This window comes from Melopsittacus undulatus, chromosome 3 (assembly GCF_012275295.1).
Source record: "Melopsittacus undulatus isolate bMelUnd1 chromosome 3, bMelUnd1.mat.Z, whole genome shotgun sequence".
NCBI lineage: Eukaryota > Metazoa > Chordata > Aves > Psittaciformes > Psittaculidae > Melopsittacus > Melopsittacus undulatus.
In genome coordinates, this window is record NC_047529.1 from 20353470 (window position 1) to 20374686 (window position 21217).

The following is a 21217-nucleotide window of genomic DNA, read 5'->3' on the forward strand; positions in this document are numbered from 1 at the left end:
GGAGCAAGTCCATAGGAGGCCACAAAGATGCTTAAGAGGGCTGGAGCACCTCTGCTATGGAGACAGGCTGAGAAGGTTGGGCTTGGGCTTGTTCAGCCTTGTTCATCCCTTCTCAGAAGAGAAGGCTCCAGGGAGACCTTAGAGCACCCTCAGAGGGCTTACAAGAAATCTGGAGAGGGACATCTTACAGGGGTGTGTAGGGACAGGACAAGGGGGAAAGGCTTTAAACTGACAGAGGGGAGATTTAGACTAGCTATAAGATAGAAATTCTTCCCTGTGAGGGTGCTGAGGCACTGGTACAGATTGCCCAGAGGAGCTGTTGCTGCCCCATCCCTGGCAGTGTTTAAGGCCAGGTTGGACAGGGCTTGGAGCAGCCTGGTCTAGTGGAAGGTGTTCCTGCCCATGGCAGGGGGTTGGAACTGGATGATCTTTAAGGTTCCTTCCAACCCAAATCATTCTGTGATTCTATGATTCTCTGAAGAACCGAATGAACTCCTTAACTTTTCATCCTCTAAATGGAAAGAGATGGATAAAGTGTAATGAGCAGCCATGGGTGTGCAGCCTAGCATTTTGTACTGCTGGACAGGCCCCTGCAGAAACCATGGAAGGGCATGCCTGCTTCACCCTATATGTTCAGAGAAACATAAAAAGGATGAGACTTGTTTAAGCTACTACTAAGACTTATTTTCCGTACTGTGCATTTTGGATCCTGTTAATAATCTCGGACATTATCTTAATTATCTCCTGCCTGGGAACAATGGCAAACCTGTTTCTAGAGCACAGACACGCTAAAATCCAGTTACAATACTTCACTCAGTATGAAGGCTCAATCGAGAAGGTGGTTTGAAGGCACTGAATGGGTTTGGAGGTTTGGCATTACTAGGGTACAGCCAAAAATCCCATGAGGAACAGTTTCAATTCACTGAATTAAAAAATGTCCTTCTCATGCATGTGTCCTCCCAGAGACGAAGGAATCATTCTATACCACCTATAACCACTGGTAAGCAATGTAGCTGGGTATATTTGTACTACCTTGTTCAAAAAGACCTTTCTAAGAAGCCTTGAGGAGTATTCCTGCTTGAAAACCAAAAAAACAAAACAAACCTGACCTTTTAACCATTAAATGCAACTATTACTTTACAGTTATTTTGTTAACTGGATTTCCAGCTACTTAGCATGAAAACTAGTTTCAAAAAGGTATTTGTACTATTACTGCTTTAAAAAATTTGGTGTAAGCCACACTTTTCTTCACAGAAATCAGCAGAAAACATTGAAACCAAGTAAGTAACACAGAGGTTCACAGACTTAGTATAGTGAGGGAAGGCATTATCAGGTTTCTAAAAGACACAGCACATTTTGAAGCAGCAGATGTTTCCAATCCTGCAAATACACTTGAACATCATCCTTGTGTCTCACAACAGTATATGGTATTTACAATGCTTATGCTAAATAAAACTTGATTATAACTAACTGTAATGATGGGAGGATATACTTTAGATGACTACTTAGGCTCAACTAAAGAAAATACTAAAAGAAATTTTTCTCACAAATATTATCTTATGTGGGTGGTAGTCCCACAGTTTGGTCCACTTGAAATGAGGCTAATGAAACACAGGAAATCCAGTATATGGAACATTCTTGCACACTAAACATATGAATTTAAGGAAACATTGGCTGATAACATACCAACACACCTCTGTTTGTACAGTAGAGTTTCTCTGAGTTCATTATATGTATACATTATTCATAAGGACCTCCTTGTTGCTAGAAGAATACTAACATTCCACCTTGTGTCATCTTCGTGCCTTTGTGCTGTTGCAACAGACAAAAGGGGAATTATGAGAAGGTGAAAATCTTAACTAGCAGAGATTGGCAAATGTCTACACATCAAAGATGCCTCACAACTTGTAATTATCACTAGACATCATTGTCACTCTGTCTTCTGTAACTCTGAATGTTGAGAAGATCAGGAGTGAAAGGAGCGTCTCTGAATCAGTTTGGCTTGGTTTGGTTTGGCAGAGATAAAAAGAGGCAAATAAACTTTTAGCTTACAAAGCAATTAGTTTCAGGGAATAACTGGCTGTAAAATTAAAAATCTTAGTTCTGTGATGCTTAATGAACTTTTGGATTTGTTACACTTTGAGTAACATTGTTTTCCCCTGCTGCATGATTCCAGGGTTAGTGACCCTAAGTAAGGTGCTATCAGCACCCGATCATCAGTGTCCGAAGGTGCTATCAGCACTCAGCACGTTTAGTCTGGTAACAAAAGAGGACCCCAGTTCATCTTGTTGGACACTTAAAATTTTTTAGGAAGGCTTAGGGAAATTATAGCATATACTGTGGCATGGGGGTTTGAACTAGAATATCTTTAAGGCCCCTTCCAACCTGAAACATTCCTTGACTCTACTATGATTCTATGATCAATTAAAACCATATAATGTTAAATAGCACTGCCCTCCAATTTATGAACATACTACTATGTGCATTTACTTGAAAGTAAGTGCTTAAATCATATACACGCACTTAAAAATGGACAACAACTAAATGAAGAAATATTTGTTTGCAGGTAATGATTTAGGAGTGCAGTGCAGTGCGTAACTATCTACTATAGTGTCTATCACAGGGCTGTAAAGTTAAAATTGAAAGCAATAAAAGCACTGGGAGAAGTGCTGAAGAGATTTATGCAAAGAACAGGATAAATTTTCAGCTTTGGTTTGGATGGAGAACAGATGGAGAATCAGTGAAGAAGAGAGATGTAAGATGACTGTTCTATTAAGCACAAGCTGTACAGAAGATTTTTGCACAAACAGTGATAAAGACATGTGGAAAGATAGGAAGAGTTTGACAAAATGAGTAGAGCAGACAGCAGGCTGTGAAAAGGAGAAAAGCAGCAAGAAGTGCTCACCACCCTCCAGAAGTGCCATCTTACAGGGCCAAAATCAATTAGTTCAGAAAAAGAGGAGTTGTTCAGATCACCTACATTTCCTGAAGGTGCTAACCCCCTTCTTTGAGCTCCTTCTTCACCAGCAGAAATGACAGGCTCCTCTGGAAGAATAGTGAGACTACTGGTACTAGGTTCCTGTCCAGAGGCACCCAGTAAGAGAGTCTGTCTTCTGTAATGAGAACAGAGGAAAGGCAGGAAATTAAGAGTTTAAATCAGATGAATGGCTTCACTCAGTATGCCATACCAGTGGTGCTCAGAAGACTAAATGATGCACCAGTTCCCCTCCAACATTTTCCCTGTGGGGACTAAACATATCTAGATTTCCATTTTAATTACTCTGCATCTTTATCCAGCACATTTTTCTGCATCCTGCTATGTTTTCAGGAGTTGGCATATCTTTACTTGTAAGTACGATCTGCTTCAAAGTCAAAAACTTACCTTTCATTTACCATAAGTTTGCTGCTAAGCATGCAGCAGTCTGCTTTACTTACTCTTCATGGTTTCTTGTATTGACCCACTTCTTGAGAAAATGCTAACAACAGAAGTTCTAGATGCCAAATAGGCTTTTTCTTTTTTGATATTGAAAAAAAAAAATTATGAGGACAATAATAAAACAACATAAAAATTAACTGTGACAAAATCAAAGTCAGCTGAAATCCTACTGGCCTATCTATGATGCTGACTGCACAATGAAATATTACTTTGATATTCTTCAGAATAGCTAAAAAGTGAGAGATTACTGCAGGAAGTATATGAAGGAGGCCCTGCAACTAGTTCCTCCCTTTTCTCCTCTATTACTACAGAATACTATTACCTATACTCATGTGAATTGCCTTTAATATCTTTTCAACCACTGAAATAATATAAGCAGTATGATCAAGCCTAAATTTCTTTCTCCTGGTTCTCATTTTTATCTGTTTTCTCAGCTTGGACAATAAACATGTTTTTAGCCACTTTTTACTTTCAGGTTTTCCTGTCTTAACAGAAAACGAGAAGCATTGTCCATTTCCCCATGCCAATATGTAGTTGAAGAGTCTTTCTCTCTTACCTGAGACAGTGCCAATGATTCTTAAATAACTCCTGACTTTTATCTAACTTGTTCTTAAAAACCCAAAATATAGTACCACATTGCAATTACAAAACCAGCCCTTCAGACCTGGACTCATCTGCCCTAACTTCTAAGCATGTGGAGTCAGGCAAAGTAAATCCCAGGAGCTATGCAATTTCACACATGAAAGTATTGATTTATTTTCCATTGTCCCATATTTCAGAAACTAACTTATGCATCAGTGATTTACAAGCTAATAGTTATTTTATATGTTTACAGATGTTAATTAGTCAATATCATTGTTTCATTTTTCTAACAGACTGAGGCAATTTTACAATATGTTGAAAGAAATCTCACCCAGTACCTCCCTGCTGGTACTATTATCTAATGAACAAGCAGAGGACTGCCCTTATCTCCCAGCTAATGACATTTGGGTACCTCTCACAGGAGTTTCCAAAGTGCTCAGTGCAATTCAGCCTCTGTTTGCACAGAGCCAATACTGTGCTTGAACTTTATGCTTCCCTTTCCTCCACTATTTGACACATATGTGTGAACAGTCAGGTGTGATTAAACATTTGGAGGTATGTGGTGCCAAGGTTGAGTACTGGCACAGAAAGGCTTCCTGCATGGGAAGTGACTTTGCCAATTAAAACCATTAATACTCAACAGCCTCTGGTCTTTATCGAGGATCCCTTGGGATTCTGTGATTCTGTGATCCCACTTGTCAGGAGGCACCATGGCATCTCAAATGAAAGGGAGTACAGCCAGACAGCAATACATCTAAACACACAACGTAATGCTATAGACAAAAATGAACCAAAACTCCATACTAATGCAAACCATTGGTTCATTTCAGATGCAACAGTCACTTCTTCCAGATCAAATATACTTGATACATTTAAAAAATATCAAAGGCGGTACACAACCCACAAGCACTATTATTATAAGGTGATTTTCCCCCCTCTGCTCTCATGAGACCTCACCTGCAGTTCTGCGTTCAGCTCTGGGGCCCCCAACATAAGGAGAATGTGGATCTGTTGAAGCGAGTCCAGAGGAGGCCACAGAAATGCTCAGAGGACTGAAGCACACTATGGAGACAGGCTGAGTTCAGTCTTGAGAAGGCTTCAGGGAGACCTTCAGTTTCTCTCACAGACATCCACCGTGGACCTCCTGTTACTTGGCCCTAGGCTAGCATTCAGTATCTCAAACTGCAGCAGGGTTAGGAAAATTAAGCTGAAGGTCTGTTTCAGACATGAAAAAGGTGTAACTTTTAACATACAGAAAAATGTGGCTGTCACAGCATGAACAAGGGATAACAAAACACTGCAGTATGAGTTTTCTCCATTGCTGATTCCTTCTTCCCAGAGTAGGTAACAATCAGCTGTTTGAAAACTAATTCAGACCACAGCCTGTGTCTCCTTTGTCTCTCCAAGAACAAGCAAAATGTCTGACCTGCTGAAATCTGACCTGCTAAAGCAGGCTTTGCTTGTGTTAGGTGAGGCATGGTAGCTACCGCTGCAAACAAAAGCAGAAAGCCCCACTTAGTTTGTCACTGTCTTAATCACCAAAACTGTCATTGATCCTCTCCATTCCTCAAAGCCTGAAGCCACAAGGAACCCCCTGCAAGGCCTGGTGCTACATAGCAGAAAATTCAGTTTTGCCTACACTATGCAAACACTGTGACCCTTCTGGCTTCACTCAGCCAAGTAGAACAGACAAGATACTCATGTGTCTGACACACAATGATCCTGTTCACCCATCTCACAGCATGTCAGCCTTCTGGTAACAGCATGATATTGCCTTGGGTCTAGGCAATTTTCTGCAAAATTGCTCATTGTATATTATCTTTATTACTAATCACGTCCCAAAATTAAGAAGAAACATTTTTAATGTACTAACAAAAAGCACATAAAACATCTGTACCTTTTAGCTACTGATCTCAGACTTTACCATATGATATTTTAGGGTCTAAAATACATGACAGTGCCTCATTAAGTTTTATCTTTAAGAAACATGATGATGAGATCTGAACTTGCTCATTCAGTAGCATCCATAAGCTGGATTAAATATATTTTTTAAAAGATGATGCTAATCAAGTTAACAGGATGTATCTTCAAATTATTCTGTACCTTATAACATTATGTTCTTTGAATGTGTACATATTCAATAAGAAAAAAATAGCCAAAAAAATAATCTACAGAGTGCATTAAAAAAAACTCTACGGCATGTTTCCCCATCACATCCATTTCACCTTCTTTCCCTGCCTTTCTTTCCCTCTAACTGGTGTTCATCATTCTTCTTTGTCAGACTGTCCTATATTCTTATTAATGTTGTGTTTCAAGCTAATTTGAAAAGCAGACGCCCAAATGATACAACAAATCAAGTTATGGGAACGCAAATCTGTTCTCAGTGCAGGGACCAAAAAGAGATTTGTGAGACTGTTTAGTGTCTAAGGATAAGCCTGATTCAATGTGAGCACGTATTTTTTAAAGACAAGATGTATGCTTTAAATAAGCATGACCACAGGAAACAATTTCTACAATTTCAGCTTTTTAAACACTTTTCCTTGTATAATTTTGTTGCCCCACTTTCTACCTCGTATCTCTCTCCTAAGGGGTTTTGCATCATTTAAATCCCTGAAGTAACAGATGCATCATATATATCAGCAGTAAACAGCTTGAAATGTCTGGGGGGCAGGGGGAGAGAAAGAAACCAAGAGATGTTTATTTGCATTACAGCTACTGTGAAATAACCGCTGTGGCTATGCACATCATAGCTAATGTGGCTGTTCTACAGCATGAAATAACTAGCCTGTGGTTACGTAAATAAGGTACACACTGTTGGGCACAGAAATAAGCATTCAGGTGTAACTATCATAGAGTCACAGACTGGTTTGGGTTGAAAGGGACCTTCAAGATCACGCAGTTTCAACCCCCTGCAATGGGCAGCAACACCTTCCACTAGAAAAGGTTGCTCCAAGCTCTGTCCAGCCTGGCCTTGAACACTGCCAGGGATGTGGCAGCCACAGCTTCTCTGGGCACCCTGTGCCAGGGCCTCACCAACCTCACAGGGAAGAAATTCTTCCTAAGCTCTAATTTAAATTTACCCTCCTACACATCATCCTAGCATGCTGGTAGACTGAGATAATTCCATTTCAATCAAGACATACAACTTACCATGTTCTACTGACTCACAAAAAATACAAGGTTTGGTGATATTTTTTTGTTCATTTGTATAACTTACTTAGCATTTACACATGTAAGAGAATTTACATGATGAAAATAAAAGTCCTTAAAAACACCTGTATAATTATAAATATCGGAAACAAAAATAAACATTTAATAATAAAATATCTTCTGAGGCATTCTCAAATTGTGTTATCTTCAGTTGATAAAATAATTTTTAAATGTTTTATTTCCATACATTACTATGGACAGTCAATTTCTGTTTATATGAAAAGAGAAAAATGTGAAATCATTCACGTTAAACAAGATTCTTTGTGAGATTCAGAAGCAGGACCATGCTCAGTGATCTGTTCCTGTGCCGTAAAGCCCCCTGGTGTCTCAGTTTCACAGTACAAACACTTCACATCAGCCCCACTGCCGTAAACAAGTCCCGGAAATTTTTCTTATTGCCTGGGCAGCACTTGCAAACCACATTGCCATCAATCCAAACAAATCACAGGGCAGATCATTAGTACTTTAGGAGGTGGATTTTTGTGTCACCTATTTGTTATCCATAGGAAGAACGAGACTGAAAGCACAGGCTCTGTCTTATCCTCTGCAATGCACAGGACCAAGCACCCCAGGCACCTTCTGCACCAACAGCTGATGTAAGACAGTGTTGAATGTTCAAGCACATGAAACCCTGTAGAGAGAAGGGAGCAGAACTAGAAAACAGCCCTTACCAACCCACAAGGTGTGACACGGGCAAGGGATAGCAGGAATTCCTAGTGCTGTGCCATTCTCCTGTGTAAGCGTGTACTTCCCAGAGGAAAAAGAACAAGTGCAAATACAATGATCATCATCACCATCTCTTAGGCAGGGCTCAGCTTTGCTCACCTCTCTCTGAGGCACAACATACTAAGGCCAAACCCTGAGAGTATGTTAAGACATATTGTGAATATATAAATTTCTACAGGAATTTTTTCAATTTCCTTTCCCATTCTGGGCTAATTTGGGATTGTTCTTTCTATGGTTGCACCCTGTCTGTTAATGACAGAGGAAAAGGAAAACAGCGCACAGAAATCAAAACGTGTGATTGGTTTCTGGTAAATCCTCATACACCAGAGAGTGTGTATTTATGGAGCAATGCAGAAGAGCTGGCATTTGGGTCCACTTCTTGTCTTTCTAAACTAAAAATGTAACCTTGGAAATCCACTCATTAACTCAGATTTGTTTTTCATTTATTTATGTAATGCAACTCACAGAATCGAGTGCCTGAAGCTGGCGGAAAGATGTACTTTAATTTCAAAAACACGAAAATTCAAACAAATCCTATTCTTGCTCTCTAGCCATCCCTGTTCCTTTTCTATGGCCACTTCATAGAAACATAGAATTACAGAATGATTTGGGTTGGAAGGGACGTTAAAGATCATTGAGCTCCAACCGCCTGTCATGGGCAGGGACACCTTCTCCCAGACGAAGTTGCTCAAATCCTTGTCCAGCCTGGCCTTGAACACTGCCAGGGATGCGGCAGCCACAGGTTCTCTGGGCAACCTATGCCAGGGCCTCATCAGCCTCACAGTGAAGAACTTCTTCCTAATATCTAATGTAAATCTCCCCTCTGACAGTTCAAAACTATTCCCCCTTGTCCTGTCGACTACATGCCCATGTAAAAAGTCCCTCTTCAGATTTATTGTCAGCCTCTTTAGGTGCTGGAAGCTGCTTTAAGGTCTTCCAGAGCCTTCTCTTCTCCAGGCTGAACTACCCCAACTCTCTCAACCTGTTGTCATTGCAGAGGTGCTTCAATGCTTTGTGGCCTCCTCTGGACTCACTCCAACAGCTCCACATGCTCCCTGGAGCTGGATGCAGTACTGCAGGTGGTGTCCCATGACAGCAAAGGGGCAGGATCATCTCCTTCGACCTGCTGGTCACACTCGTTTTGATGCAGCCCAGGATACGGTTGGCTTTCTGGGCTGCAAGCGCACACTGAAGCTGAATCCTGTTAAGTTTCTCATCAACCAACACCCCCAGGTCCTTCTCTGCAGGGCTGCTCTGAATCCAGTCTCCTCCCAGTCTGTATTTGTGCTTGGGATTGCCCTGCCCCTGGTGCAGGACCTTGCACTTGTCATGATTAAACTTCATGAGGTTGGCATCAGCCCACCTCACAAGCATGTCAAGGTCCCTCTGGATGTTATCCCTTTCCTCCATCATGTCGACCACACCACACAGTTTGGTGTTGTCAGCAACTTGCTGAGGATGCACTCGATCCCACTATCCATGTCACTGACATGTTCACTTCTTTGCTGAACAAGCTTCCAAAGGAACCTGGAAACTAATGGCAGGAATTTCTCTTCCACAAACCCTTGCCAGTATAACCATGTAAAAGACTGTATTTTTTGATAGAAACAGCTTGTGGAATTTTACTTTGCATCCCATCATACATAGTTATCAACCTACAGTGCATCACAGGCCATTGAATTTCATCTAAAATCCATTTATTGATTTCAGAAATTTTCCTGGGACAGAGGCAAACTCTACATTTAAATAACGCATCCCTGAAAGTCACCAGGTTGCAACTGGAAGATGCACACAGAGGATCTGCTCTATTGGTAGCCTGTTCTGGGTATCAGTCAAACTCACAGCTGTGTCTTACATGTGTCAATCCATCCACAGATCCTGCAAAACCTCCCTTCACTCATGTAAAGAACTCCTCAGCTCTGATGTTTTCCTCTGTAAAGGCACTCATGCAGTATACCCAAGTCACCCCCTAGTGTTCTTTCAGTAACTTTGATCTATTTACATATTTCACCTTGTAACCATCTCAAGCATTTTTTTTCACGCCTTTGACACCTGCTTGAGGCATCTTTTCCAATCAAAAGTATGGGTTTCAAGAGCTGGACAATCAGACTGCCTGCAGTACTACATAGTGACAAATTGGCACAGTCTTACCATATAGATAACTTTAAAGTGGCCTTAGAGACTTATAAGAGGTTAAGCCCAACACAATAAATCAGGACCACAGAAGATGCATTGGAGTAGCTCTGTAACATATTTACATGCTTCTTTCAGCCAAGGAGGAAAAAACCCACCAAAACAAACAAAACCACAACAGAAAACAAATGACAAAACAAACACAAAACAAACAGAACCACTGAATGGTTTGGGTTGGAAAAGACCTTAGAGCTCATCCAATTCCAACCCCCTGCCATGGGCAGGGACACCATCCACTTGACCAGGTTGCTGTAAGCCCCATCCAACCTGGCCTTGAACACTTCCAGGGATGGGGCAGCCACAGCTTCTCTGGGTAACCTGTGCCAGGGCCTCAACACCCTCACAGGGAAGAACTTACTAAGACCTAATCTAAATCTCCCCTTTCAATTTAAAGCCCTTCCCCCTTGTCCTATCCCTACATGCCCTTGTAAGATGTCCCCTTCCCGATTTCTTGCAGGCACATGTTCCATTTTGCATCTTTATCTTCCGCAGAAGGATCCAAATAACTGCTGCCACTTGCATGCTCTGCGCTCAGACCAGTGTCCTGTCTGCCGGCCCGTAGGAGCCACCCTATGCTATACCCTCCTGCCGCAAGGGGCTGAACCGCCCCCTGGTGGCCAGTCACCCTGCTGGTGTCCACACACTCCTCCCGCGACGGGGCACTCCTGTCGGCGGGGCAGGGAGCCGTGGGCTGGACATGTCCCACGGTCCGCGGCCCAGCCCCGCCGAGCCGACCGGCCCCTTCAACCACGGCCACCGCTGCTGACCCCGGAGAGAACCGCCAGCCTCACACGGCCCCCAAGGCAGGGGCTGCACGGGTGAGACAGCTGACGGGAAATACGTCACCGCGCCGCCCCATTGCCTCCCGGGAGTTGTAGTTGTGGAGCCGCCTCTCGGAGGTACCGCCGGCCGGGCCGTAGAGCTCAGCGTGCCCCGCTAGAGCGCAGGGTGTGGCGGCGTGTCGGGGGCCAGCCCGGGAGGCGGGGCCGGGCAGGGCCGGTAGGCGCTCGGCAGGGCTGAGCGGCTGTCTCCGCAGCGGGGCTCCGGTACGCGGCCGCGGGTACCGCCCAGCCGGAGCTGGGCTGAGCCGCCGGGAGCGTGAGGTTGCCGGCCCCGGCGGAGGAAGCGGAGCGGGCGGGCTGCTGTGGGAAAGGGGGATTATCAGTGCAGGCGGGCCCGCGCAGGGAGCGCCGGGCGGGCGGTTGGGTTTGGACCCTCTCTGCGCCCGGTGCTCCACCACAAGAGCCCCACAGCGTCTCCCCGGTGCCCGCCAGAGGGGCTTGGGCAGGTGCCTCCGCGGAGCTCGGCCTCCGCCGGGGCGCTGTACGAGGGCGTGAGGTGAGGCCCGGGCAGGTACCGAGGGACCGTGAGGAGGGAGGTGGCTGGGGCGGGCCTCGCCGGTGGCTGCATGCTTTGAGGTGCCATTGTGGAAGTGGTGGAGGGCGAGTGGTTTGGGCACTGGGCAGTGAGCATCTTGCTGCTTTTGCTTTTCCAGGTGGACCTGGGAGAGCACAGAATGGCTGGTGTATCACAGGAGGCTTTGAACCGTGATATATCTTAGGAGGCACAGTATCATCTCCGGTAAGTATTGCCAAGCAGCGTGCATGTGTTCACTAAAGAGTGAACAACCAATGTTTTGATTTCCTACAAGTGGCGGTTGCTGAACAAGTTTGGGATCGGTCACACTGGAATTTAGAGGAGAGCCAGGTAGATGGTGAAGTTAATTGGAAAGTATGTTGGATGCTATCTTAGCAAGAGCAAGATCCAGTGTACTTGAACTTATCCTTCACAGATGTTTACTTAACTGACTTACAGATAGTAAAATTCATGGAATACCTTCTTCCCTTCTCCAAGGTAACCTGTTTCAGTGCTTAGCTATCACTTATAATTTTTCCTTAATAGCTGACCTAAATCTCCTTTGTTGAAACTAAGCTGATTATTATCTCTCATTATTTAGAGCAGACATAGGGAACAAGGGGATCAGTGTTCTCTTGTCAGCAGACTGGTGGGTACAAGCTTACACTCACATTCTCCTCCAAACTGAGTGAACCTGCTTCTTGTGTTTCTATGGTCCCTGAGCTCTGTTAAGCATCTCCATCATCCTTGGACTACTAACCTCAGAACTAGGCACAGGACTCCAGTGAAGATACTGTTACCTCTGTGGAAGTGGGGCCATTATCTCCCTTGAGATAATCCCTATTAAAAACATTCCAGAATGATACTCTTACTTGGCAACATTTTCACGTAAGTGAAACATTCAGTATGTGATCCAAATTGATTTGTGATTTGTAAGACAGATTCTTTTGCTATATTGCTACCCAGGGAGTTATTACTCAGGAGATAACAAGGCTCTGGGTTTTTTCTTTGCTAGGTATATAATTTTGCACTTGTTGTGAGTTTGAGAAGAAGCTGTCTTGATCATCATTACACAACTTTTTCTATCTAATTTTAGTCTCTGAAATCTTTCCCAACCTTCTTCCTCCAAGTTTGGGGTCACCCACAAATAGTTAATTAAAATACCAAGTAATGTCAGGCCCTGCACCTTGTGATAAGCTCTTCCTGTTCGACTTTCTTAAACAGTCTTCTTCTTTGTCATATATCTTACTAAAGCTGCAGCTTGTGCTGTGGCTTTGCAGCTGAGTCAAATCCTATGGAGAATCTTAAGTGAGGAAACCATCAGTTCCTTTGAATTGGCTTCTGTGCACAGAGTAGGGATTGCTCACAGCTAAAAAACTAGAAATACATGTGAAATCCTGAACTTTTCTGAAGTTTTGGTGTTTTGCATGTGGCTTCTGGATGTCGCTGGTTCCAGGTTACGGAGAATAATTATTGCTGGCAGCTCCCCATGCTCCTTTTTGAAGCTCTTATGTAGAAAATACTCTAATCAGGCAAATCATGTAACCCATCTTTCAAAAATAGTGGAATGAAGGTTTTCTGTGGTTTCATTTCCTTCCTATAAACCAGTAATTTCTACTTGCAGGACAATATGAAAATAAGTACTCTTAAAGCAATATCCAAATTATGAAAATGTTCCCAGAATTACTTCAGATACTAAATATATATATATGTATATAAGGCATTTAAAAGTGTCTCTATAGTTTTGTATGGATATGTAGGTATATGGAAATACCAGGCTGCAGGCACAGTCAGCTGCTTACTGCTTTCAACCCTTCTACCCAACAAACAGTAGTGAGCTATAAAGTGTTTTGTGAGCTTTGACAGAAAGGTGCTGAATCACTTGGGAAAAGGGAGAAAGGGATAATCACTGCATTGGAGAATGTTGAAGACTGGGAGTCATTTGTATGCTGTTATAGTACGGGTGGTTCCTGAGGTAGGTGGGTCTGTCCCTCTCCTGTGTTATAAGTTATTTTAAATTCTTTTCTCATTCATTTCCTAAGGAAAAGTATTCTTTGAGCCTAACTTTCTTCAAAATTCCATTTGCTTTTTGAGAGAGCTTTCTGGAATAAGCATACAGGTGCCTTGTTCTCACCCACTATAATACAGGATCAGATTTGTAGATAATGCATTAATCATTGGTTATACTTATAAGGGATTACATTGTCTGAGCAGAGACTGCCTATGAGGCTGAGAGTGAGAGCTGATATTTTGAGACTTTTTAATGCTGATGTCGTTCAGAAATACTGAGAAGCAGCACCCTGTTGATGTGAATGGAAGGACTGGTCTTGTTGTGGAAATGCAGTAGACTGAGCCTGTGTAAACTGCAGAGGGTTTTCCTTAGAATTGTGTTTCATTGTGGAAACACCATAAACAAAACATTCTTGGGGATTCAGCACAGATGAACATTATGTGTGTATTGACTTTACTGGAAGGAGGAGCCCAGCACTGCAGGGTCACAATCTAAATGCTCGTATGGGTATTGGCCTCTGTCCTCTACAGAAAAATTTATCCCTACAAAATAAATTTGTTTTTTCTTTTTTATGTTCTGATTTATTCAGATATCTCACATGAAAAATCATGGAGCTGGGAAGGGCAAAACTTCTGAGAACTGGCCTTAACGCCTTACATCAAGCAATTCACCCTGTGCATGGCATTGCCTGGACAGATGGGAAACAGGTGATACTGACTGCTTTACACCTTAATAAAGGAGACCCAGAATTTGGTGACTCAAGTGTTGTTGGTCAGTTTGAACATGTCCATGGACTCTACTGGGGCCCATGTCCCCCTGACGCTCCAGCTCTGCTCGCTGTGCAACACAAAAAGCATATCACCATCTGGCAGCTCTGTTTTAATGCTACAGAAAGAAATAAGCTCTTGGTATCTCAGATATGCGACATCAGTGAGCCATTCCCAGTGCTCCCCCAGGGCTGTGTGTGGCATCCCAAGAAGGAGATCCTGGCTGTGCTAACTACACAGGATGCTTCTGTCCTACACTCTGTTCACCTCAACAGCTCCAGAGTTAATGCAGATATTAAAGGCAGTGGCCTCATCCACTGCGCTTGTTGGACGAAGGAAGGCAATCGCTTAGTGGTGGGAGTAGGCAGTGCCCTTCATTCTTACATTTGGGATGATGCTCAGAAAACACTGAGTGCTTGTTCTTTTTGCCCAGTCTTTGATGTGGGAGGCTACGTCTGTGCTGTGGAAGCTACTCTGAATTTCCAAGTTGCTGTTGCTACTGAACTTCCTCTGGACAAGATCTGTGGCTTAAATGCTGGTGTGGCATTTGAAGTTCCAGCCAGCACTGAAACGGAGTCCTTCCCCTCACAGTCCAGCTTATGTGGTGAGGAAGAGTATTCCATGGACGGGGGGAAGAAGTCACTGGACTCGGAGAAGTCCCTGTCTGTTGTTGCATCCCCTGTGGATCTAACTCACATACTTTCTAGCAAGCAGGGCACTGATTCCAATCCCCTTCTGCATCTGCGGCTCAAGGACTATCTAACGGGAAGTGGCCAGGATTCTTCACATCTCATCTTGGTGACATTTGAAAGAAAGGTTACCTCTACCAAAAAAGTTAGCATCCCAGGCATTTTGGTTCCTGATATAATGGCTTTTGACCCCCAAACACAAATTGTATCAGTTGCCTCCAATACTTGTAACGTTATCTTAGTCTATGCACTGACTTCATCCAATTTACCCAATATTCAACAAATTCAGCTAGAGAAAAATGAAAAACCAAAGGGGCTGTGCTTCTTGACCAATAAATTGTTACTGATACTGGTTGGAAAACAAAGATTCACTGACCCTGCATTTCTTCCCTCTTCAAGATCAGACAAATATATGATACGACTGATGATTAAGGAACTAATATTTGAAATGGGTCCTTCAACATCAGCATCAGTTAATGGGAGCTCTGATTTGAACCTTTCCAACATACAGCATGGTTTCTCTAGAGATGTTCACCCTCTCAGTCGTGGACTCTTGATGCCAGATTGTGCTGCCATTCAGTCTCCTACCAGTAAAAAGAAACTCATTGAAGAAATTAAGAGTCCTGTTTATGAACAAAGCTTGTCAAACATGAGTGACCTCAAAGATAAGAAGATTTCCATGAGTTGTTCTTCAGCAGTTGAGTGTCTTGACGCTGAACCAGTTAATCGGGCAGCGGCACTGTCTGCCATGTCGCTGGCATCTTCTGTCAAGCCAACATCTCCAAAAAGACAGGCAGATGCAGCTTTCAAAGTACCCAATTCTTACAAGAATAACTTATTATGTGAAAAGGAAGCAAGTTACTTTTCAAAAAATGTAGAAAAACTGTCTGGTAACTTCACAGAATTACAGCATCATCTCTGTGAATTAACTGAGCTGCTAAAATCTGGGAAGAGAAACCTTCCAATATACCCATCTTCTCAGGAGCCCTCGTTTATTAATATCACCTGCCAGGTAATTTTAATATTGGAAGCCTTGATGATAAAAAAAAAATCTGTTTATGGATGTCTGTTCTTTGCATGGATTTAAAACTTGAAGTCCTGTCAGATTGTGTGCAGAGAGGATGACATCCTATGAATGTTTAATCTTTGCTAATCAATATCTATGAATGATTTCAGTGCATGCAGGTGAATCCAAGAGGAGTCTTATTTAGCCTCTTCAGCCTGGAGAAGACTCCAGGGAGACCTTAGGGCAGCTTCCAGTACCTAAAGAGGTATCTGGAGAGGGACTTTTTACAAGAGCATGTTAGGGATAGGACGAGGGGAAATGGCTTTAGGCTGAAAGAGGGGAGATTTAGATTAGATGTTGGGAAGAAACTGTTCTCTGTGAGGGTGGTGAGGCTGGGTGTTATCACATGGTTCTGGGTTGTGCCACAGCATAGGGACAGTAATCTGCGCAGACAGCAGGCACCACATGCCCTCCTTGTGTGTGGATGGGTCTGTCCACAGCATGGAAGAGGAGTCAGAATTTACTCCCTTGTGTTTTTGTCATGACCTGGAGGCGTTATCAAGGCTTCCCTGGGAAGTGATGTGGTTGTGTGCATTTTTTCCAACATGGAGTTTATAGTTCTGGTAACAACTGCTCTTTGGCAGGTTTTAAAAAGGCTTTGCTCTGCTCCATGGTGAATGTGCTTTGAAGACACCTCCCGATTTTAAGGTTTGGGGCAGTGATGATCAGAGGTGAGGCAGAGAAGCCCTTCTGATTTGTCAGTTCTTTCCTCATCCCAAACTTTCATGGGCAGGAATTCTCACCTCCTTTGAAGCTGCGGATCAGGGAGGGGGGAGGATGGAAAACCTGCAGTTTTACAGACTCCCAAGGAAAATGTCCCTCACAGATGGTAGGAAGCTCATGGTTTCTTCAGCAGCAGTGTAGGATTTCCTATCCATTGTTCTGACACATGCTGAGTTAGCACAGCTACTTGTTACCATCACTCACAGGCTGTCATTTTGAGAGCTGAGGAACTGGAGTATAAATCTCATGCATGGGTCTGAATCAGTGTAGCACTTGCCTTTCTGTAAATGCTGCAGTTGAAGGGATGTCTGTGATCCTGTTTTGATTAATGCTGTTTTGCCATCTCTGCTTAAATATACATCATGGTATCTAATGATTCTTTCTTGCTTTACAGAAGCAGCTTTCCAGAAGTGATTCAGATGAAAGACGAGCTGTTATTCTTTGTGGTGGCAAACTCCGTTTAAATACAGTCCAGCAAATATTTAATCTCTCTCTTGTAGAAATGCAACACGGTATGTTGTAATTATTCAATAATAAAAGCGCTTTAAACATGGGCAGCATTCTCAGGGAGCAGTAGCAATACGCATCATCCCATCTGGAAAAAAACCCAAGGAATAAATAATGAAAGATTATTAACAGTTTTCTCATTTGGTTTATAACATGAAGATTCTTCTCTGGGCTTTTATTTTTTACATCATAAAAAAATAGCCCATGTTTACATATTGATACCCCCTTATCAAATAGTTGTGCAGGAAAATTACTGTCACCCAGTATTTTTATTTATGTTTTCAGCTATTCTAAGTAATGAAGTTTGAGTAGTGAGGAGGTTAGAGGTGACTGGTGGCTTTGGGATACAGTTTTCTATGTTTTAATCTGTAGTTCCAGCATCTGGTCTCCTTTAAGAAATCTTGTCATTTTTTATAAACACAAAAGTGACTCTGTAACTTCTAGCAGTATGTTTCACTTCTGGTTTTGCTGTGAAGAGAACTAACTGCCTTTCTATTGCTGTTACCTTCTCTGCTGTTCTCTGTTCATCCCACGTGTCTGGGTATGTGTCAATTCTGTCTCTTACTTCTGGCAAAGGTAGATCATATACTTTTGGAATATGGTATATTACTACTACAGATATTCTCTGTACTACAGATATTCCAGCTACCTGCCTTTGGTGTCTGCTGTCTGCTCAAGATTACTGAGCAACTGTCCCTATGCTGTGGCACAACCCAGAACCATGTGATACACCCAGTGATAACAGCAGGCACTCTCATAGACACTGATCTCTTAGTTTTACAGACTGGAATTTTAATTTGAGCTACAAGACTTGAACAACTTTTCTTTCTGGCAAGAAAAATGACCCCATTACCTGTGTTAGTTCAGCTTCTCCTTTCTAAAACTAACAGAATTGGCTGCCCAGGAATGAATAGTCATCATGGAATCACAGAATGGTTTGTGTTGGAAGGGACCTTAAAGATCATCTAGTTCCAACCCCTCTGCTGGGGGAAGGGGAACCTTCCACTAGACCAGGTTGCCCAAAGCCCCATCCAACCTGGCCTTGAATGCTGTCAGGGTTGGGGCAGCCACAGTTTATCTGCACCCTCATGGTAATAAATTTCTTCCTTCTATCTAACCTAAATCTCTCCCACCACCCCCCAGTCATCCTATGACTAACCTTGCTAGATACATTTTAAAAGCAAGCAGTATTGCCATCATTTTCTTTATTAATTTTACAAATGTTACTAAATAAATGGGCAAAGTAGGAATGGTATTTTCAATTTCCCAAGTTGCATTGATTTTCAAGTTTAATCTAAATGAGTTATTAAGCCAAAAGATTAAGGGGTTGCATGCTTTTAAGATACAATCTTCGCATGACCTTACTTGTGACATGAATTACGTAATGTAAACTTGCAAAGAGCTGGAAATGTTTCTCTGAATTTCTCTAAATTCCCTCACCCTCCCTGAGCTCAATTTTATTTCTTCATCAACTTAATGGGTACAAGTGTGAAAATCTTCTGGTTTCTATGACTTGGTAGAAATCAGTAGTTTTGATTCAGTAAATTATTTCAAATGGTAAAAATAATGCTACTGATCATGTGAAGTCAAGTAGCAAAGGGACCAGAGACATGGGGTTTGCACAGTGCAGGGCAATATTTCTGCCTTCCATTTTCTAAATTGTTTTTATTCATTTGTCATTTAATTTTTCCTGTTCACAGTATCTGCACAGATTAAGAAGTGTGAAGTACGTTATAAATACCTACCTAAAACAAGTCTTATGGATTCTGTTCAGAATTTCATTCCTCTTCCATATTTGAAGTCTCTATCTGTTATAGTCTCATCTCCAATTGGTCAAGGAGGTATTTCACATAGTTGTCAACTGTCCTGTAGGTTTGAGATTATGCAACCTGTGTCTCCACATACTTTTTCCCCCTAGAAAAACTGTAAACACACAGAAGCATGTTTAATTTCAGAAGTAATGTGTTTTATACCTCAAACATACCTAATTACATGAAAACTTACGAACAGGTATTTTCATGTCTTCACAGGTTCATCTTGGATTGTTCTCACCGCAGACAGCGAGGGCTTTGTTCCACTGCTGTTTACTTCCATGCAGGAGATAGTAGTGAGAGATGCCAGTGCAAAAGGCTACAGTTCCCGTTCTTCCAAAACTTTGGACATCATCAGTTCCACAGAAAGGTGCAGACCTGCTTCTTCAGAAAGTCTGGATATCACAAGTTCCTTGGAAGTCCTCATAGACTGCTCCTCCAAGGCTTTAGATGACAGCAGTCCTTCAAAACAGCCCAGCAGTAAAATGTGATTCCTGACAGTGATTTTGTAATGCCTGTCTGACAATGGGAGAGTTTTGAACTCCCTGCATAGGACTGCAGTTCCGAACAGCAGTCTGTCTCACATCTGTTGGGTTTCCATAGGGGGGTTTGTTGCAAATTATTTATTTGATTTTTGAAAACTGTAACTTTTTTATACTAAGCAGTGTTTTTTTTTTTTTAATGAGCCTCTTGCATAAGACTAGGGCTTTGTACCAGTGGTTGAAAACACATATTCTTAGAAGCTTCTGAGCTAAATTTTCTATCTTGGACTTTGATATGTTGGTGGTTTTAGATGAGAGTAAACTTCCATAATAAATCCTTGGAAAATGCTGCATTGTTTTCCCTTTCTTCACTTTTGTCAAAGCCTGAAATAAGACACATGTTATTTAGGAACAGGGCCTCCAGAAGTGCATGTGTTTTGCACCAGTGTTACTAAGGGTGTAAGCACTAGTTCAGGTGTACAGAGTTTGGAACAACATAGGATCATGTGGGATATCCTGAGCATGTAGAAGACCCTTTTCCCTTCCTGTGCTCACTGATGATGCTTCTCCTTGCTTGTTTCTCTGTGTGGATTTGGGGAAGTGACTTCACATTTGTCATCTTCTGTGGTGGGTTGAGCCCAGCTGGCAGCTGAGCTTCTGTGTGGGATGGGGAGAGAATTAGAAGGCCAAAAGCAAGAACTCAGGGGTTGGGATAAAAGCACTTTAATAGATAAAATAAGTTACATGTACAAGTAAACAAGAAGTTTATTCAGCATGTCCTGTTTGCAGGCAGCTGTCCAGCAGCTTGTGGGAAAGCAAGGTCCAGCATGTGTAACTGTTGCTTGGCAAAACAAGTGCCATAACCCTGGCTGTCCTCTCTCACAACTTTTATTACTAAGCATGATGCCATATGGGATATCCCTGGGGTCAGCTGTCCCAGCTTTGTCACCTACAAGGTTTGGGGCACCCCCAGCCTACTCACTAGTGGGGCAGAGCAGGACAAAGAGGAAGCCTCAGCCTTGATGCTGTGTGAGCAGTAGCCAAAACATCAGGATGTTGCCAGCCCTGCTTTGGTCACAGATCCAAAGCACCCTACAGGCTGTGGTGAGGGAAATCAGCCCCATCCCAGCCAGACCCAGTATGTCATTATAGGTGTAAAATGTATCAAGCATAATGCTGATGGTAACAAGAATTTACTTTCCAATGCAGAAAATTTTGGAGAGGGATGTGCAAGCAGGTGGAAGTCACCATGGTTGAACACGGGGATGGGGCAAGAACTGAAAGAACCTGCAGCTCAGGCTGTTATCTCTTGCTAAGATACCACTGGTAGATTAACTGATTTTCTATTTAGCTGAGCTGTAATACGGGTTAATAACAACCTTTATATAGGTGATGTGGGGCATAATGCTCCAAGTGTACCAAGTATCATTTATGAATAAAAGCACTGGGATAACCAGCTTACCTCTTCCAGACAGTTCACCAGAAGGGTTAGAAAAGATTACATGTAAAGAAACACTCCAGAAGTTTTCTGAAGGGAGAGACTATTGTAAGACTTTGATACTGGTTTTTACATAACTATGATACAAAATTCATATGAGGTATGTGACTGGCCACTGTATACTAGGCTGCTGCTGGCTGTACCTCCCAGGATGAGACTT

General features: G+C 42.6%; 1 protein-coding gene across 3 annotated transcripts; it reads left to right on the forward strand.

Moving 5' to 3' along the window:
- The first annotated feature begins 11013 nt into the window (after positions 1-11013).
- On the forward strand, positions 11014-19894 carry LOC101868584 (WD repeat and coiled-coil-containing protein). Of its 3 annotated transcripts, none has more exons than XM_031046673.2 (5): positions 11014-11046; positions 11643-11728; positions 14104-15982; positions 17154-17271; positions 19297-19894. In XM_031046673.2, exons 3-5 carry the CDS (start codon positions 14123-14125, stop codon positions 19566-19568), a joined length of 2250 nt encoding a protein of 749 aa, XP_030902533.2. In that variant the 5' UTR covers positions 11014-11046; positions 11643-11728; positions 14104-14122; the 3' UTR covers positions 19569-19894. The 3 variants fall into 3 exon arrangements, with proteins under 3 accessions (XP_030902533.2, XP_005146498.2, XP_030902532.2); XM_005146441.4 differs by lacking the exon at positions 11014-11046 and adding an exon at positions 11107-11485; XM_031046672.2 differs by lacking the exon at positions 11014-11046 and adding an exon at positions 11119-11193.
- Positions 19895-21217: the final 1323 nt, after the last annotated feature.